Source organism: Protopterus annectens, chromosome 1.part2, assembly GCF_019279795.1.
Source record: "Protopterus annectens isolate FY-2018-M chromosome 1.part2, PAN1.0, whole genome shotgun sequence".
Taxonomy (NCBI): domain Eukaryota; kingdom Metazoa; phylum Chordata; order Ceratodontiformes; family Protopteridae; genus Protopterus; species Protopterus annectens.
In genome coordinates, this window is record NC_056727.1 from 888,986,281 (window position 1) to 889,005,377 (window position 19,097).

Consider the following 19,097-nt stretch of genomic DNA (forward strand, 5'->3'; position numbering starts at 1 on the left):
AAGTCCTCCGTGAGTGTGGAATAAAAAAGAGGTGTAGATACCACCATGCTGTGTATGTTTTCCTCTGCAGGAAATGTTTATATGTGATAGGCAAAATTATGTAAGAGTAAGGGAGACGTATTCAAATATTATGAAATTTCATTCAGCACCAACATTACGCACTATGGAAATTGAGTAGAATTAAAATGTTGCAGAGGCAAAAAAATATATAAGTCATGCTTTTTAATACATGGAAGTAGTAGATCATTCCTTGGGGAGGAAAATGCACTCTAGGGAAAGGAATTGTGTTTAGGAATAATTAGGATCCCAATAGAAAACCGCTATTACCATACTTCAGGTGATAAAATGCTTACCTTACCTCTTGCTACATTGCTGAATTGTGTACCTAAGATATTTCAGGTTATTCCATTTAAAGAATGTAATACACGAAAAACACCAGCGAGTTGTACTTACAAAGCCGAACACTTTTAATACCAATAAATGTACTGAAAGAAAAATAATCGCAATGAATCACAGTTTAGCTCTTTTGTCTAAACATTAACCATCTTCAGAACCATGATACAATAAGAAATCCCATTAAAAACATTAAACCTGATGATGTGGTATGCACACCTCCAGGAAAAGTCAATTGCATTAAATCATGGCTGCAAACCATGCAAAATTCTTAAAGATCTAGTAGCCAAGTAAAAATGAATATAATAGTACAGAACCTGCAAAAAAAATAAATAAAAAATCACCAACACAATAAAAATAACATTGCAATGGGCAACAAAAATCAAATTAGTTAAAAGCTATTGACTCTTGTTTTTAATTCATTCCTAGTAGATGTGCCATCATTAATCCCTGAGTAAGTGGCATCCAGTGTTAACTGCCATAGCATCTCATGGTGTAGGAGTGTATTCTTCCGGTCACCAGAGTAAGCTGAAAATTGTACCTATTCAATGACAGAAAACTTAAACTTAATAAAACCTTTACATATAAGAGAATGTCTGGCAAGTACACTTTTATTGTCTGCCCGTTGTATACTGTACAAATGCTGATAAATCCTCATGTTGAAGGCATTGATAGTCTTGCCAACATAGAAAGCTTGGCATAGAAGAATCTCGATAAGTGGATGGGGGATCGTAGGTTTGTCCCAGGGATTACTCCCGTGTCACTATTAGACAGAGGCACAGTAAACTAAACCTTAAAAAGGGCACAGTATACTCAAATCAAGGGGTGGCGTAAGCCATACAGAATCGGGCTAGGCTTATAATTGCCCCAGGGCAGATAGCCTAGTATGAACCTATTTCATGCAAAAAGTCAGATACACCACTCATTCAGAAAGTCAGTTAAATCTACCACCTTTGGCACCTGTTTTTATTTTATTCAATAAACACCCTTCGTAATTGTTCTCAATATATGCACAATGGTGGCATCTACCACATTTTTATGCCACCGGGAAAATTGAAGAGGTATTAACTAGTGGTCTTTCCAAGATATATTTGATGTTAAATTTCTTCTTGTATGTGAAGGAAGGATGTTCAATACCTAACGATTTGGTAAGTTCATCGCATTGAAGCATAGACCAATTTTTATGGATAATGTGTTCAATGCCCTTTACATCCAAAGAATAGTCAGTTAATTCAGCCAAAGGTCAGTAATAAAACGCCCTGCAGTTAAAGAATGTACATTGTCTAGATGTTCTTCATCTCACATTGCTGCAGTCCTTACATATGGGTAGTCCGCTGTCCTCGGTCGGCCCGAATACCAAAGTATTAGGCTGACGTCGGTCAAGGCGCTTTAAACTGACATCAGGACGTCAGGGTACAAAAGCACATGACCGACGTCATTTCCTCAGTCTTTTTTGCCGCATGGTCCGATGCAGAAGCAGCGTTGCAAGTGCCGTTCGGCATTCTGAAATTTTTCGAATTTGGAGTTTCAGACCGAATCCAAGTTGGCTAAGTACCCCGTTGGGGAATATTTTGTTTTTTTCTTGCCTCAGTATTTTACCGGATGTCAGAAAAAGTGAATAACTGTATTTCTTGTGGGAAACAGATACCGCATAGGGATTATCATTCTTTGTGTATTCCTTGTTTGGGGCCTGAGCACGACGTTGTTGGGTGTCGCTTTTGTGCTAGGTTCAATAAACGCACTATTAAGCGATGGTTGGATTGTGCTAGGCTGGTCTTTGGGAAGCGGTGCAATTATAATATGTCGTCGGATTCTCCGCGCCGCTTCTCTGAAGAAGCGCAAAGACAAAGCAGTTAAACCCAGGTAAGATGAGTCGTCCCGTTCCGGACGCCCGGTTCTTTAGAGGTTTCAGTGGAACCGGTGGTTCCGGAGACTTCTTTGGAGTCTCATGGGGAGACTTTGATTTTGCAGGAGGTGGTCTCTCAGGAGGCAGGTCAGGCTGAAGGGGCTTCTCAAGTTACTGTACTCCCTCCCTTCCTAGGGTGGTTAGGCCTCTCCTTCTGTTTCCAAGGCTTCTCCCAGAGGCAGGCCAGTTTTAGCTTCTGTTGGTGTCACTCCTAGTTCAGCAGGGTCTGTGCCTAAGAAGCACATGCTTAAAATGGCAGAAGATTTGATTACTCTGATTAGAGGTTCTTTACCCCCCCCCCTGATAAGAGGCCTAGGGTGGAGCCAGAGTTGGGAAGTTTTGAGCAGGCTTCGCATGTTTCAGAGTCTTCAGCTGAAGACTTGCAGGAGTACTCTCCTTATTCTGATTCTGATGCAGATGATTCCACTCCTTCTGCTTCTCCTCCAGAGGATTTTTCTTTTTCAGAGACACTTCATTCTATGAGGGAGCATTTTAAGTGGGAAGGTCAGGACTTCTCTGATTCTCGGAAAGGCTTAGGGAATTTTTGCTGTTACCCCAGCATAGGCCCTTGGCTATACTCCCTGTTCTGGATGTTGTGGAAGATGTGTTTGCAGAGGCTTCACTTAATCCTGATTCTCTGCCTCCTGCTCCTGTTAAACCGGATAGGTATTACAGGGTGCCTGAGGCTCATAAATATCTTTATAAGAGTCCTAGGGCGGACCCAGAAACTATTAGTCAGGGACCTAAGGGTGTCAAGGCCTCTGTTGTAAAAATCCGGTTCCTCTAGATAAAGAAGCCAGAGCTTTGGATAGATGGGGAAAGAAGGTCTATACATCTTCTACCTTAGCTATGAGGGCTTTGAATTGCCAGTTTCATATGTTGGAAATATCAAAACTTTCTTCTTTCTCAATTGAAGTCTAAGGTGGATGCTCTGGCGGAAGGCATTGAGTGTAAGGAATTACAAGATTTGGTGCATGTCTCTGAACAGGTGGGTAAGCATTCATTACAGTGTGGTTTTTAAGGAAAACCGCCTTGGGGCGGAATCCCCATTCCAAGGCCGCCGGTTTGGGTTTAAAAATTTTTCCATTAAGACAGGGTTTTTATGCTCCTTCCCGTCGAGTTTGTTCACCCCGATCCTTTAAAAAGGGAAACAAAGGGTAAGTCATGCAGGCTGTTTAAAATTTTCCCGTTCAGCCCAAGTTTTTTCCGTAAGGGGTTTCTCTTCTTCTCATAAATCTTAGATTAACGGAAGGGAAAAATAGGTTTAGATAAACAAGGGGGGCCCCTGCACAACTTCGGTAGGGAGGGCCATTTTCAACAGGCCCAAAGCCTACTTTTCATTTTCCGAATTTTTCCCCAATTTTTTGGGGGAAGTTCCCTCTTAGAAAATTGGTGGAAACCCAACAAAGGGGTTTTTATATCATAACCATTTAAAAATTTCAACCTGGGTTTTTAAAATTCCCCAAACCTCCTGACAAGGCCAAACAAATTTTTTACCTTTAAATTTGGGCATAAAACCGTTTTGCCCGAATTTGGGCCAGGGTTTATTTCTGCTTCCAAAAAAAGGAAAAGTGGGAAAAATTTTTATTTATTTTCCCCAAACTAATTGGCATTCCCAGTTCAAAAAGTTGACTTACAAAGCCTTTTTCCTTTGGGGAAGTTTACTTTCCATCCAAGGAGATTATTTCCTACACCCGTTCCCGGAAATCCTTTTCCTGGACTACTTATCGTTCTTCCCTTTTTTTGGCCTTTTCTGGATCTAGATTAGGATCGGCTGTTGCTAAGGTCACATTAGCTAAATGGTTGAAGGACTGTGTGACCTTTATTTACACACAACATAATATCTCATTGCCTACTACCATGAAAGCTCATTCAACAAGGTCAGTGGCAACTTCTGCTGCCTTCCATGCCAGAGCTTCTTTACATGACATCTGTGCAGCTGCAACTTGGGCTACGCCTCATACCTACCTTCATCAATCATTACAAATTGGATTTGGCCTCCAGGGGAAGAGCATCTTTCAGTTCTGTGGTGCTCAGGAATGTCCTTCCATGAGAGCCTCCCAGGAATAGAGGTAGCTGGGGACTCTGTCCCATATGTAAGGAATGAACGAGGATTAACAATATCAGATAAAAAATTATGTCTTACTATAACGTTCCATCTGTATTGTTGATCCGCGTTCAGTCATTACGACCCTCCCTCCTTCCCCCTCATGTGGTTTCTAGTGGATCTCACCATCCAGTTCTCTTAGGTTATTTGACAAGAGGTAGCCTCTACCTTCTTTGACTTGCAAACTCAATCTGAGGTAACAGGGAGAGCGGAATTGTGGGTAAGAGTTTAGCTCGAGAGTTTGAAGCTGACGCGAGCTTGGAAAATGGCAGGCTTGGTTCCGAGCTCAGAACTGATACCCATACGTAATGACTGAATGAGGATCAACAATACAGATGGAATGTTATAGTAAGACATAACTTCTTTTTTCTGCCCATAACACACTGTGAGGACACCCTAGTCTTTCCTGTCTGATCACAATGCCATTCACTTGGAATGGAAGCAAGTGATACAGTTAAGTTAGAGAACCCTCAGTAAAAGTGTCAGGGACTGTCCTTTAGTGACACTTACATTTTGTTTCCTTACATGTGTATTGCACAGTCTAAAGACTTATTTTAGAAGTGTAAAGAAATACCTAAGACAGTATAGCCTTTTAAAAAAGTGGAATATTTTTAGTTATAGGTTCTATCTTCTTCCTACCTTCCTTCCAACAATCAGCTACAGTATCATATTTCCTGGCTTGAATCAAATTAGTGTTCTCATTGTTTGTAGTTATCAGCTTTTTTCACCTTCAGTTTACAAAAGGCTCAGTAGAGATTTGACCCTCTGTAGAGAAAGAATGCGGCTATAAATGACAAAAAATATTCTTAAGTCCTCCGTGAGTGTGGAATAAAAAAGAGGTGTAGATACCACCATGCTGTATATGTTTTCCTCTGCAGGAAATGTTTATATGTGATAGGCAAAATTATGTAAGAGTAAGGGAGACGTATTCAAATATTATGAAATTTCATTCAGCACCAACATTACGCACTATGGAAATTGAGTAGAATTAAAATGTTGCAGAGGCAAAAAAATATATAAGTCATGCTTTTTAATACGTGGAAGTAGTAGATCATTCCTTGGGGAGGAAAATGCACTCTAGGGAAAGGAATTGTGTTTAGGAATAATTAGGATCCCAATAGAAAACCGCTATTACCATACTTCAGGTGATAAAATGCTTACCTTACCTCTTGCTACATTGCTGAATTGTGTACCTAAGATATTTCAGGTTATTCCATTTAAAGAATGTAATACACGAAAAACACCAGCGAGTTGTACTTACAAAGCCGAACACTTTTAATACCAATAAATGTACTGAAAGAAAAATAATCGCAATGAATCACAGTTTAGCTCTTTTGTCTAAACATTAGCCATCTTCAGAACCATGATACAATAAGAAATCCCATTAAAAACATTAAACCTGATGATGTGGTATGCACACCTCCAGGAAAAGTCAATTGCATTAAATCATGGCTGCAAACCATGCAAAATTCTTAAAGATCTAGTAGCCAAGTAAAAATGAATATAATAGTATAGAACCTGCAAAAAAAATAAATAAAAAATCACCAACACAATAAAAATAACATTGCAATGGGCAACAAAAATCAAATTAGTTAAAAGCTATTGACTCTTGTTTTTAATTCATTCCTAGTAGATGTGCCATCATTAATCCCTGAGTAAGTGGCATCCAGTGTTAACTGCCATAGCATCTCATGGTGTAGGAGTGTATTCTTCCGGTCACCAGAGTAAGCTGAAAATTGTACCTATTCAATGACAGAAAACTTAAACTTAATAAAACCTTTACATATAAGAGAATGTCTGGCAAGTGCACTTTTATTGTCTGCCCGTTGTATACTGTACAAATGCTGATAAATCCTCATGTTGAAGGCATTGATAGTCTTGCCAACATAGAAAGCTTGGCATAGAAGAATCTCGATAAGTGGATGGGGGATCGTAGGTTTGTCCCAGGGATTACTCCCGTGTCACTATTAGACAGAGGCACAGTAAACTAAACCTTAAAAAGGGCACAGTATACTCAAATCAAGGGGTGGCGTAAGCCATACAGAATCGTGCTAGGCTTATAATTGCCCCAGGGCAGATAGCCTAGTATGAACCTATTTCATGCAAAAAGTCAGATACACCACTCATTCAGAAAGGCAGTTAAATCTACCACCTTTGGCACCTGTTTTTATTTTATTCAATAAACACCCTTCGTAATTGTTCTCAATATATGCACAATGGTGGCATCTACCACATTTTTATGCCACCGGGAAAATTGAAGAGGTATTAACTAGTGGTCTTTCCAAGATATATTTGATGTTAAATTTCTTCTTGTATGTGAAGGAAGAATGTTCAATACCTAACGATTTGGTAAGTTCATCGCATTGAAGCATAGACCAATTTTTACGGATAATGTGTTCAATGCCCTTTACATCCAAAGAATAGTCAGTTAATTCAGCCAAAGGTCAGTAATAAAACGCCCTGCAGTTAAAGAATGTACATTGTCTAGTTTTGCATATTCTTCCGTGCTGACTTCACGTTCCAGAATTCATTCGGTGTTGATTCCTTCTGGTAAATTTGTTTTATATGTTTTGATATATTGCCACAGAGATTGAATTAGTCTAATCATTATGAAAATGATTAATATGTGAACTTGGAAAGATGCCAACCATGCATGTCTCTTTAGGGGATGAATAAAAAGACAGTGAAACAGTTGCATACTGAATTGCAGTACTGACACCATCACTTATCAGTTTATTGGATTTCCATCGATCCATTCATTCATCTATTTTCAAGACCCACATTATCCACTTGTGTCACAGAGAGGTAGAACCTATCCCAGCAAACAATGGTAAAAAGTAAATAGCTGTGAGAGGACTTAAACCTGGGTAATTGTTAGATGTGGTGGGATGTGTATACACACATTCCTGTGCACATACTGATAGATTGTTTTAAGTGGGTTTTGTGCCTTGCTGAAACTGGAGGACGTAAGACATTCTTCCTTGTGTTTAGGTCACAGGTATGAGTTAATGTGGATGTTCATTTTCTGAGATCATTAGTTATTTAAATGTGTTAGCTGGATTAGAGCACTTAAGTATGTGGACCTTTTTCTGGCTAAGTACACAAGACTCGCAGGAAAGTGTAAACATTAGTATAATGAGTAGTGAAAAGTGGTATTACGAACTAATATAGTTGGTGAAACTTGAAATGTGATAACCATTCCACATTACAAGTTTAGCTGAATACATTTGATAGATTACAGTGATCTGGATTTGTACACAAAAGGCCATTTTAACTATTTATCTGAGATATTTTCTTCAGTAGAATGTAAATTATTAAGCAGAGATTAGGTATGGTTGGTGGAGAATATATAATGCTGGAGGAGGTGAAACATGCACATTTAACTTCTGCAACTCTTGTTTTTAAGGAAGGATGAAAGTCTTTGTATGATGTTAGAATTTTTATATTAGATGTGTAGCTCAGAGTTTGACTGAGATAAAAGAGCTGTGGTTGCTGGAGTGTAAATCTGTTTGAGAGCTTTGAAGTGTTGGGTATATTCTGTGAATAAGCTCTGAGGTTTTGGTAGGAAATTCTTTGAATTAGCCTGTATTGATGTAAGGAAGGGGGAGGGTTTCTAGTTTCAGGAGCTTGAATAATAATGAGTCTGGAAGAATGCCTGCTCTGTTTTACCGGACACCATTTTGATTTCAGTAGGTAATGTGATGGTGTTCTTTTTATGATGACAGTAAGATGAATCTACAAATTAAACTGGATATCATATGAAGAGATTTTTTTTTAATTTCAGGTATATGCAAAAATGGGGTAAACCATATTCAAAGCCGGGATAGTAAAATTCCTTTACCATCAGAAATCCTAGTGTCTGGAACAGGAAAGAATAAAGATGCTGAGTGAAACTTATCAATGTTCTAGGATGCTGCTGACTTGCATTCATTCACTTTCAGGGTTGCTGAAACTTTAAAGTAATAATAAGAAGTTATGTACTCACCATAATGTTTCATCTGAGTAGGTAACTTCATTTGTCAGCAACCTGTGGGTATCTGATCTGACCTGGATCCGAGCCGGCAGCTTTCCAAGCTAAAGATCCGAGCTCTCAGCTCCTCCCCCTTACCCATAATACCCTGCTACCTCCCTCCAGTCCTCAGATCGAGTTTGCCACTTATCCACCACAACAGTCAAACATACTCGAAAGAGAACACTAAGCTGATGCACCACCGAAGGAAAACCTTCTGTTATGAACAAGATCACGAAACAGGCTAGGGGGAAGGAGGGGGGTTGGTTGCTGACAAATGAAGTTACCTACTCAGATGGAACGTTATGGTGAGTACATAACTTCTTAATCTGAAGTAGTTAAATTCATTTGATCAGCAACCTGTGGGACAGTGTCCCCAGCTACCTAAACCTGGGAGGTCCTCATGGAAGGATATTCTGGAGCACTGTGGAGCCAAAGGCTGCCCTACCTCTAGAGATCAGATCCAGCTTGTAATGAGAAATGAAGGTATGAGAAGAGGCCCAAGTAGCCGCTGAACAGATGTCATCTAAGGGAACTCTTGACCAAAATGCTGCAGAGGCAGCCATAGAATGGGTAGAATGAGCATGAACCCCCAAGGGTTCTGGTCTACCGGAAGCTGACTAGGCTTGTAAGATGCAGTGGGATAACCATCTGGCTAAGGTAACTTTTGTAACTGGCTTGCCTAAGGACGGCTTAGCGAAAGACACGAAAAGCTGTTCTGATTTGCAAGAAGCAGCTGTCCTGTGCAAGTAAAAATGCAATTGTCTATGCATGTCCAACAAATGCAGTTTATATTCCCCTTTGTTTTGAAAGTTGGGAAAGAAAACAGGCAAATTGATGATTTGATTGATATTGGCCTCGGAGGCCACTTTAGGCAAGAATGAAGGATTAGTCCTGAGAGATACCCTGTCCTTATGGAAAACCAAGTACGGGGGTTTCGTACAAAGGGCTTGAAGTTCAGATACCCTCTTAGCCGATCTAATCGTAATCAAGAAGGCAGTTTTCCAGGATAAGAACTTTAAGTCAATGGAAGCTGCAGGTTCAAACGGTGGACCCATTAGGGCCTGGAGAACTAGAGTTAAGTCCCACGGGGGAACCGCATTCTTGACCAGAGGTCTTAAGAGAAAGGTGCCTTTCAAAAAGGACTTGCATATCTTAGTGGAAGCTAAGGGTTTAAGATTATCCCCGATGTGGAAATGAGAAATGGCAGCCATCTGAACCTTTACAGTAAAAGAACTGGCTCCCTGATGGAAAATGTGGGACAGAGATTCCAGAACTGCTGGGATGGGAGTCGAGAAAAGATCCAAATCCCTATCCTTCGCCCAGATGGAAAAACGCTTCCATTTACTGTTGTAGATTTTCCTGGTAGAGGGTTTATGTGCCGCTACCAGAATGGTCTTTACGGAGGACGAGATACCGGGAGTCCTAGCCGTCAGTGAAACTGGATCAACCAAGCCGTGAGCTTGAGGTCGTCTAGGTTTGGAGTTTGTAGTCCCGAAGGATGAGAGATCAGATCCGGAATGTGCATTGCTAGCAGAAAGTGATTGGTGGAAATCGCCCATTCCCAAACTCTCATAGCCTCTCGACAAAGTGGGTAAGACCTGGTTCCTCCCTGTTTGTTGATGTACCAGACTACTGCCATGTTGTCTGTCTGGATTGCAATAGTCTCTGGAGGAAGAAGGTCCTGAAGGGCTTGCAACGCTAAAAGCACCACCCTCATCTCCAGAACATTGATATGCAGACCGATCTCTACAGAGGTCCACGTGCCTTGGACAGTTCTGCCCATGCAATGCCCCCCACCCGAGGCAAGAAGCGTCCGTGGTCAGCGTGGCTTGGGGTAGGGGCATTACGAATGGTCTCCCTTCCCGAAGCTCTCGGGAATGAAGCCACCAGAGAAGGGAGCTCCTGCAAACCTTGCTCAGGGGAATCTGTGAATCCAAAGGGTGTAGGAGGAGGGACCATTGAACCTGAAGGGTCCACTGAAGGACCCTCATGTGCAGTCGAGCAAGAGGTGAAAGGCTGATGGCCGCCACCATGGATCCTAGGGCTCTCAGGACTAATTCTGTGGGTGTAGCCGAAGACTGAAGGAGATCTATTACATGGAGCGACAAGGTGCGTAACCTGTCTGTTGTCAGAAAGGCCCTGGACTGGAGAGTGTTTATCCTGGCCCCTTGGACTGGAGAGTGTTTATCCTGGCCCCTATGAAATCTATAACTTGAACAGGTTGAAGAGAGGACTTCTTGAAATTTATGGTAATGCCAAGGTGATTGGCCAAGAGCAAAGCATAATCCCTGGCGGAAGAGAGTAGATGCCTGGTGGGGGCGGTGAGGAGCCGGTTGTCTAGGTACGGAAAGACCTGAATTCCCTGAAGTCTCAGATGGGCTGCTACAACTGCCATGACCTTGGTGAACACCCTGGGGGCAGTGGTGAGGCCGAATGGAAGAACCCTGAACTGGTAATGACTGGCTCCGAGCCGAAAGCGGAGATACCTCCTGGATCGTCTGTCCATGAGAATGTGGTAGTACGCATCCTTGAGGTCTATGGAGCACATCCAATCATTCTCCTGGAGAAGGGGGAGAATAAATTGTAGAGTGACCATCCGGAATTTTTCTTTGGCAATGAACAGGTTCAAGGATGACAGGTCAAAAATTGGCCTTAAGTCCCCCATCTTTTTTGGCACTAAAAAGAACCTGGAGTAATTGCCTAACCCAGATTGCTCTCGGGGGACGTGTTGGATGGCCCTTTTTTCTAGTAATTTCTTTATTTCTGGGGCCGCAGCCTCCCTCTGATTGGGTGGGACATCGGGGAGGTGCCTCACTAATGGGGGAAGATTCAGGAAGGGGATAGAGTAACCTCTGGATATTATTTGGAGCACCCAGCGATCTGTAGTAATGGACTCCCAACTTGCTAGATGCTCCGAAAAACACCCCCCCCGACTGCCTCCAGAGAGGGACAATCAGGTAACCCCTCAGGGCTGCTGCGTGGGTCGGTTAGAGAAGGGCTCTCGACCCAAAGTTCTTCGGCCCCCCTCTGCTTCTGGGCCGGCGTCCACCATGTCCTACCCTGCCTCTGAAGGACGAAGGGTCCGGAGCGAGACGGGACTGCTGAGATTTCCAGAACCACATCTTCTGCCTTCTCTGGTTCCTTGAAAAGGATCTCTGAGGAGTAGAGAAGTGGATTCTGATGGCAGACAGCGTCCTCCCGTCTTTCTCGCTCTGGAGTAGCGTGTTGTGGATGGTTTTGTCAAAAAGCAAAGAACCATCAAAGGGAGCGTTAGCGAAGGACGCCTTGAAAGGTTCTGCAAAGTCGCAAAGACGGCGCCAGGCTTGGCTCCGCAACGCGACCCCTGCTCCACTGGCTCTAGCCGCCCCCTCTTTGGTATGGGAGAGAAGCCGCATAGAAGTGTTTGATATAGACTTTAGAGTGGCCATGCGAGTCGAGAAGGTACATTTGTCCTCGGCCGCCATGGACTCTGAGGGAGACCCAGCGTACTCTTTTATCAGATCCCGCTGGAGCCTAATGACGTGTGCCAGATAATTCAGCGCCCTTATAGAAAAGGTGGCTGAAGCAAACATCTGCTTTCTAATGCGGTCCATCATCCGAGACTCCTTATCAGGAGGATGGACCGAGGAACTTTCTTGCGCCAGTTCCTTCTTGGTGGCAGCCACCACCACCATGGCATCTACCGGGGAACCTTTATTCCACGCGGGTTTGTCAGAAGGGGGACTAAGTATTTTGTCCAGTCTCTTGGGGATTGGCTCCACAGTGGCTCCTTCCAAGCCCTGGTAGTAATCAAGTCTACCAAGGGGTCGGCCAGGGGGGACACCCAGGAGGTAGACGGGACTGCGTCAAACACCTCCAGGAACACAGACTCATCTGAGGAAGGCTTCTGGGTGGACCACCCACCTCTTATGAGCAGCATCTCCATAATGTCTCCAAAGGAGACGTCCCCTGGGGGTGACCAGGGGGAACCTTCCCCTTCCTCTAAGTCTGTGTCCTCCGGGAGGGACTCAGGGGAGTCCAAGTGCCTCCTCTTGCACTTTCGTTTGTGAAGGGCCTCCTCGGTGGGACTTTCCTAGGAGGGCTCACCAACGGGGTCTTGTTCCTCTACAGGAACTAACTGGGGTGCAGATGTAGGCTGTCCCTGGGGCCGGACGATGGAAGACAGGCCCATCTGCGAGGGAATGAAGGGTGGATCCGTAGCATGGACCAGGGACTTCGAACCCCTTGACAGCACCCTCTCCACCACGTCGAACACCGAAGGTGAACCACTCTCCCCTGGCTCCGAGAGTAGCCCCCTCGACACTGACGTGAGGACCGGTGTCGGAGCTGATGCCATCGGACCCGAGAGGGAAGTGCGCTCCGACAACAACGGAGTTGAAGACACACTCACTCCTACGGATCCGAAGCTCGGCTCTCTGCCCCAAGAGCTCGGATCCAAAAGATGACCCGATAAACTCGAGGGTAAAGCCGGCGTCGAAGTAGCAACTACTATTGGCACTGACTCCCCGGCTCCGAGACAACTCTGATCCAACGGCTCCGAAACCCAATAGTGGATCGGAGAAGGAGCAGTTGGTGCAAAGAAAGGGGCCGAGTCCCTCCCTGAGGGGGGGGGGAGGCAGGAGCACCCCCATCTGCATCTGGGCCTGCAGGAATCGACGCATCATCCGGTCCATATCTGCGTCAGACAAACACCTGGTAGACCTCGAAGAGGTTGTCGAGGTGGGCCTGGAGGGCCGCCTAGTCTACCTCGAGGGTGACCGGGACTCCTCCTTCGGCTCCGGAGAGAAGCGTGGAGAGCGGAGCAGAGAGGAGGAAGACCTAGAAACCCAGAGCCGAAGAGGCTGATTCGGCCCGTCGCTTATGGCTCTTATGCCTCTCTCTTTCCTTCTTCTCTCTGTGCCCCCTGTCTTTCTTAGAAGAGATCCCTCTCCCTGGGACACAGTGGGAGGTTGAGTCCCAGCCAGGGGAGGGGAAGCTGAAGGCTGGACAGTCGCAGCCGCGACTGGCGCCACTGAGGGAAAGGAGGAAGAAGAATCCAGGGGTAAGAGTCCCGCCAAGATTAACTTATTCCTCCTGTCCCTCACAGCACAGGGGTTGAAGGCCACACAAATCTGGCAGCCCGATGTTAAGTGGGCTACCCCCCAGGCAGAGAACGCACTGAGTGTGCCCATTCGCTGGGGACAGCTTATGGCCACACTCAGCACATTTTGAAAAAATGGCCTTAGGGCCCTCTGCCGTAACGAACAAGCACACACCCTAACACACACTAGTAAGGGGAAGGGAAAAACACTAATTTACCACTAAAAGTAAATAAAAAACGGTTTAACTAAACTATGGATCTATAACACTCCCTCACACACTCAAATCGCTAGAATTTGAACCAGAAAACTCCTAAATTCCTCTCACCTAAAAACGCCAAGAGCTCGTCCCTTATGCTTCAGAAGCCGCGGAAAACTAGATCTGGGGACTGGAGGGAGGTAGCAGGGTATTATGGGTAAGGGAGAGGAGCTGAAAGCTCAGATCTTTAGCTTGGAAAGCTGCCGGATCGGATCCAGGTCGGATCCGATACCCACAGGTTGCTGATCAAATTAAGTTAACTACTACAGATCTTCTGTTTGTGGAGATATGAATAGCAGCATTATTGCTACAGCATTATGCCTTGATCATTCATTAGGAAGCTGGATTCCCTTAGATGGAGGAAGAAGATTGGAATTCTGAATGCTCTTTCTGAAAGATAGCTTGAAAATAATTGTGCGTTAGTGGGACTTATTCTAGTTCTAACAGGCTGGTCAGCAAAGTCAAGGGCTTTTGTTAAATATATACAGACTGCTGCTGTGATTTCACTTTTGTCCATATTCAGTAGGATGGCCTTCATTAAGACAGTTACTAAATATTTTAAATATAATTGGTTTGAAACATATGAATTTTTTTTTTCAAAACATGGATATGAAAACATTTTATGGTTTTAATAGACTTGTTCATGTAAATTATTCTAATGTCTTGAGTCATTGTGGATGTCATGGACAGGTTATATGAAAAATAAAACAAGCATAAGCAGCTGTGAAAATATGTTTAAAGCTGGTATGGTTGATTTAGAATGGTTAGGATGCTTGCTAAAGATAAACCAAAGGAGCTAGTTAAGCGCACTGTTAAAATGCAAATGTGAACCAATTCCAGTATCTGCTGAAGCATTGTCTGAAATGGGTGAAGTTCTAGTTTAGATCTTTGGATTTACTCATTCCCACATTTCGGTTCAAAGGATATTTTCATGTGTCTTTTCAGGTTTCTTCTACCTGGTCTGTGCCACTTAACAGCAGAGGAAAAGCCACGTGAAATTCTTATTAAAGAAGGTTTCCCATCACTACTGCTGCTTTATTTCTGTAGTCAGTGGGAGGCGTTTAATTCTAACCATCAGTCGCTACCTAATCACACTGATGTAGAGATGAGTATACAAACTAGCTGTGGCATCTTTCTTAATCTGGTTGTGACGGAACCAGATTTAGTAAGGTATGTACCAAACGCATGATCTACACAGCACCTAATTGTTCTCTATTAGGCTGAGAACAGAAATAGCTACATATTACGTTAGGTTTATCTTATAGACTGTGAGGTTGTTAGTAGTGCTAAATATTTTTCACTTCTGAGCTTTAATACCACTGTAATTATCTTTATGGAAAAAAACTTCCATTCTATTTTTTGTTTCTTAATACTTTCCTCTTCAGGAAAGTTATTTTAAAGTTCGGAGTTTGTGTTTTAACAGACTGTCACAATGCAAATTCTCTTTTTGTCAATTTAAAAGTTGTTTAAAGTAACTAAAAAAAATCTTGTGTTGAAATTATGTTTATTTTAATTTATGGGCAGGCAAAGTGTTTTAAAGTGTTTTTTTTTACTGTGCTTATCTGTTGAAAGGCTGACATTTAAAGACTAAAGTTTTACAGGTATTTGCTGTTTGTTTTCCCCAGGAAAGAGGCACCATTTTTGGTTTGACCATTAAACAGTCTGTCAGTCCTATGGTTGGCCCTTCTTTCAGCCCCCCCCCCCAAAAAAAAAAGTTAAGCAAATAGCTTTTGCCATCACAGAAGACTAGCAATTTGGCTCAGCTGCATTTCCTTCAGCTGCAGGTGGGTGACTCTGCTGTGACCATTAGTTGTACCTCAGATCAGTCATCATTTACCTTGAATCCTCTGGTGTAGCATCTAAAGCCACTATGAACCAGGGTTTAGCCATATCCTCTGTGGCTGTTAGGGTCCCCTAAGTGGTCAAGGGAGAGCCACTGTTGTTCATCCTGGGAGAGGGAATAGGGAAGGCTTCCCTGTTCTATCCGAATGTCATGCCCATCACTGGGGAAGTTGCTGTTGCCATTAATAACACTGCTGGCCCCTTATTTCCTGTCAAAAAGAAACCAAAAACTAAGCATGTATCTACTGCATCCTTAGGAGTTGTTCACTGGGTCTGACACATGGTTTAATTCAGGGTATTGATCCTCCTTGTAAAGCACCTTCTGGTTGAAGAAAGAGGGACACCTCCTTTCCTGAAAAGATTCAAGATTTTGAATCTGGACAGGAGGATGAATGGACAGATGCAGGGTTATCTCCTCAGATTTCTGATTCAGATTTAGGAGAGCTCAGTTTCTAATTCTCCCTTTGGAGGTTTCTATTTCTCTGAGACTATATCTAGAATGTGGCAGTGTTTTCAGTGGGAGAACATTGTTTCTCAGTCCTTCAAAAATAACATGAGCTGTCACAGAAGGAATTAACAGAACTTGCACCCATTTCTCCAGTTTTCACAGCTTTGGAGGATGTCTGTGTTGCTGCCTGAAATTTTCCTGCCAGCTGCCCCTAAAAAGGCAGGCAGGGTATATAAAAATTCCTCAGTCTTTTAAGTATTTATACACTTTATCCAAACCTAGCCCAGCAGCTATAGCTTTATTCAACCCTTCTGATAAATTCTAATCCTACTTTTTCTGATAAGGATTGGAAGATTATTAAGAAGTATGGGAAAAAATATATACTGCTGCAACTTTGGTTTTCAGAATTTTAAATTGTCAGACTTGTGCATTAAGAATTATTCTCATTGTGAAAGTATGAGGAATGTTTTGACTGCAGTTTCTTTTTGTGAGGAAAAATCTGCTTTAATTTAATTTATCATATTTGCTCAAGTCATCAATCATTGTTTACAGTGTGCATATGACACTGTTGATACTTCAAGAGCTTTAGCTACTGGTAATGTACTGAGAAGGTTTGCATGGCTGCATTCCCAGACCCTCCCAGATTATGTTAAAATGAGATTTTAAATTCTCCTTTGGATAGAGATTTAGTTTTTGGCCCCTCTGCTGCAGAGGTGATCAGAAATTGTGATGAAAAGGGGTAAGCTGATTCAAGGAATCTCAAAGATTTTTCAGCCCTCCTTTTCCAAATTATTCCTTAACCCCTCATCCAGTTTTGGCAAAAAAACAAAATAAACATTCTTAATAAAAATGCAGGTAAACAGGTATTTAAAAAGAAATTGCAAGAGTGGGTCTAAGAAGAATTTTGGAACATTCCAAAACCAAGGGCAGTCCAGCAAATCAGAACAACTATTTAATTGGTTTCGACCCCCACCCCCACTCAGCTGCCCCTATTTTTCCAGAAAGTCTGAGTCTCCACTTTTCTCTTTGGCAACAGATAGTTTCAGGCTAACAAGTTCTGAAGATCATTCATCAGGATTACAAATGGCCGAGAGAGGAAATTCTTCCTTTCCAGGGGGTAACTCCTCATCCTCCAGACCAGACTCTCTTGTTTCTACCTGTCCTTTATCACATGCTGACTCAGGGAGTGATCGAACCAGTTTCTCCTACCCATATGAGAAAGGGTTTTATTCAAAGATGGCTTTAATGCCAAAGAAAGAAAATGCTTGGAAACCAAATCTGGCTCTTTCTTTTTTAAACCTGATTGAGATTGTGCCTAAATTCAAAATGTTGTCACTTTGCAATCTGTTAATTCTTTTTCCTCATTCAAGTTTCCTGGTGACAGTAGATTTTGAAGATGTTTTTCATCAAATTTCTATTCATCCAGACTTCAGGGTTTTGTGTGTCTGGATCTCATTATCAATTCTCTGCCTTACCCTTTGGGCTATCCACTGCACCAGGAGTGTTTACACAGTGTCTAGCTCCAGTTATAGCTTGTTGCAGGCTACAGGGTGTCCACATTTTTCCATATTTTGATGTCTTTCTTATCTTTACATAGTCTTTTTCATACTTGGGTGAGAGATCTCTTACACGAGGTGGGATTCCAAGAGAATATTCAAAAGTCTTTCTTGACTCCTTCTAGGATTGTATTTCTGAGATATCAACTAAACACCACAGTTCAAAGAGCTATTCTTCCACGGGAAAAATATATCTGTTTCTAGGGTTTTCCTCTCAAGACTTCGGCTACTGGCTATTTGTGGTTCTCCTTGTACCCCTAGCAAGACTCCACATGAGAAAGATACAGTGGTATCTAAATTACCTTTGGTCCCAGCATCAGCTCCCCTTTATCCTTTCAGATCCTAGTGCTGGAGTTTGTCAGAAGATAAATCACTTGGTGGAGTGATGGCGATGTCTTTTAATTTGGGTTTGCCCTTCTCCCTCCCTGTTCCAACCAAAGCAGTTAGTGACCATGCCTCAGACTTTGTTTGAGGAGCAGTTTCAAGAGGGATAAAAGTTCATGGTGTATGGAACACCAAGGATAAATGCAAGCTGCTACATTAAGAGGACTAAGGTCATCCATCTTGTGGCAGAATATGTTTGCCTGGTCCAGCTGAGCTTGGAAGCACTCTGGAGGAGCTCAAAGTGTAGTCATTGTATGGGCCAGAGGGCTCAAGAGCAAGATTTCACTTTCATTTTTGCTTCTGTAAATTATGCATGTTTGCCTGGCTTTGTGCTTATTTCCATAGAGCTCAGCAAACATTGGCAAATTGGCTGTGCTTCAGGAAGTGTCTCCAGTGAATCCAATGCCATCTTGGCAAAGGTAAGTTCTCAAAAAGTGTTATAGCACTTGTCACTGTTTAAGTGATCACTGCTTGAATTTTGCAATTTTCTCAGCATTTAAAGTGTCTTTGCTACAGATTGCCTTCTCTCCTTTAGTATTTGGTACTTGAGCTCTTTAGTCTTGTAATCACCTTGTAGAGGGACAATTTAGTTAGGGAATTAGTTGTTTGTTGCATTGCACTTGAGGGTCCTTTTTTGCTGTGCTTTTACATTAGGGTGATTGTGATAGGGAAATATTGCCAGTCCAGCTATCTGGAACTTTGTAAATAATTTTATGTCATTTGTGAATATTAATATAATTTATACATAACTGTATGTTATGTACTGAGCTAAAATGTAACCACACCATGCCCTGCTGACTTAGAACAGAAATACACATAAACTCTATACCTGTGCAAATATATGTTTTAATAGAAGAAACTAGACTATAAAAGGGTTAACTTGCAAAACTTAAGAAAAGTTCAGGTTAAAATACATTATAGCTGGGCTATAAACAAGAAAAGTTATCTCTCAGTTTCAGTGTGGCAGACGCAATGTCTAGAGCTAGAAGTTTTTGTATTCTCTTGGAGAGAAGTAATTACTAGGGTTGAGATGCGGAGGTGTTTTATTGCTTTATGACTTCCTAGCAGCTGCACAGTTCTGAGCAGACATCTGAGAGATGTGTATTTTTCAC

General features: G+C 42.6%; 1 protein-coding gene across 2 annotated transcripts in view; it reads left to right on the forward strand.

Moving 5' to 3' along the window:
• Window positions 1-19,097, forward strand: part of NCDN (neurochondrin) — an 851,702-nt gene that overhangs the window by 645,728 nt on the left and 186,877 nt on the right. For both annotated transcript variants that reach the window (XM_044059491.1, XM_044059482.1), the window contains exon 5: window positions 14,701-14,925. In XM_044059491.1, the coding sequence (XP_043915426.1) occupies window positions 14,701-14,925 (225 nt within the window). The remainder of the gene's footprint in view (window positions 1-14,700; window positions 14,926-19,097) is intronic.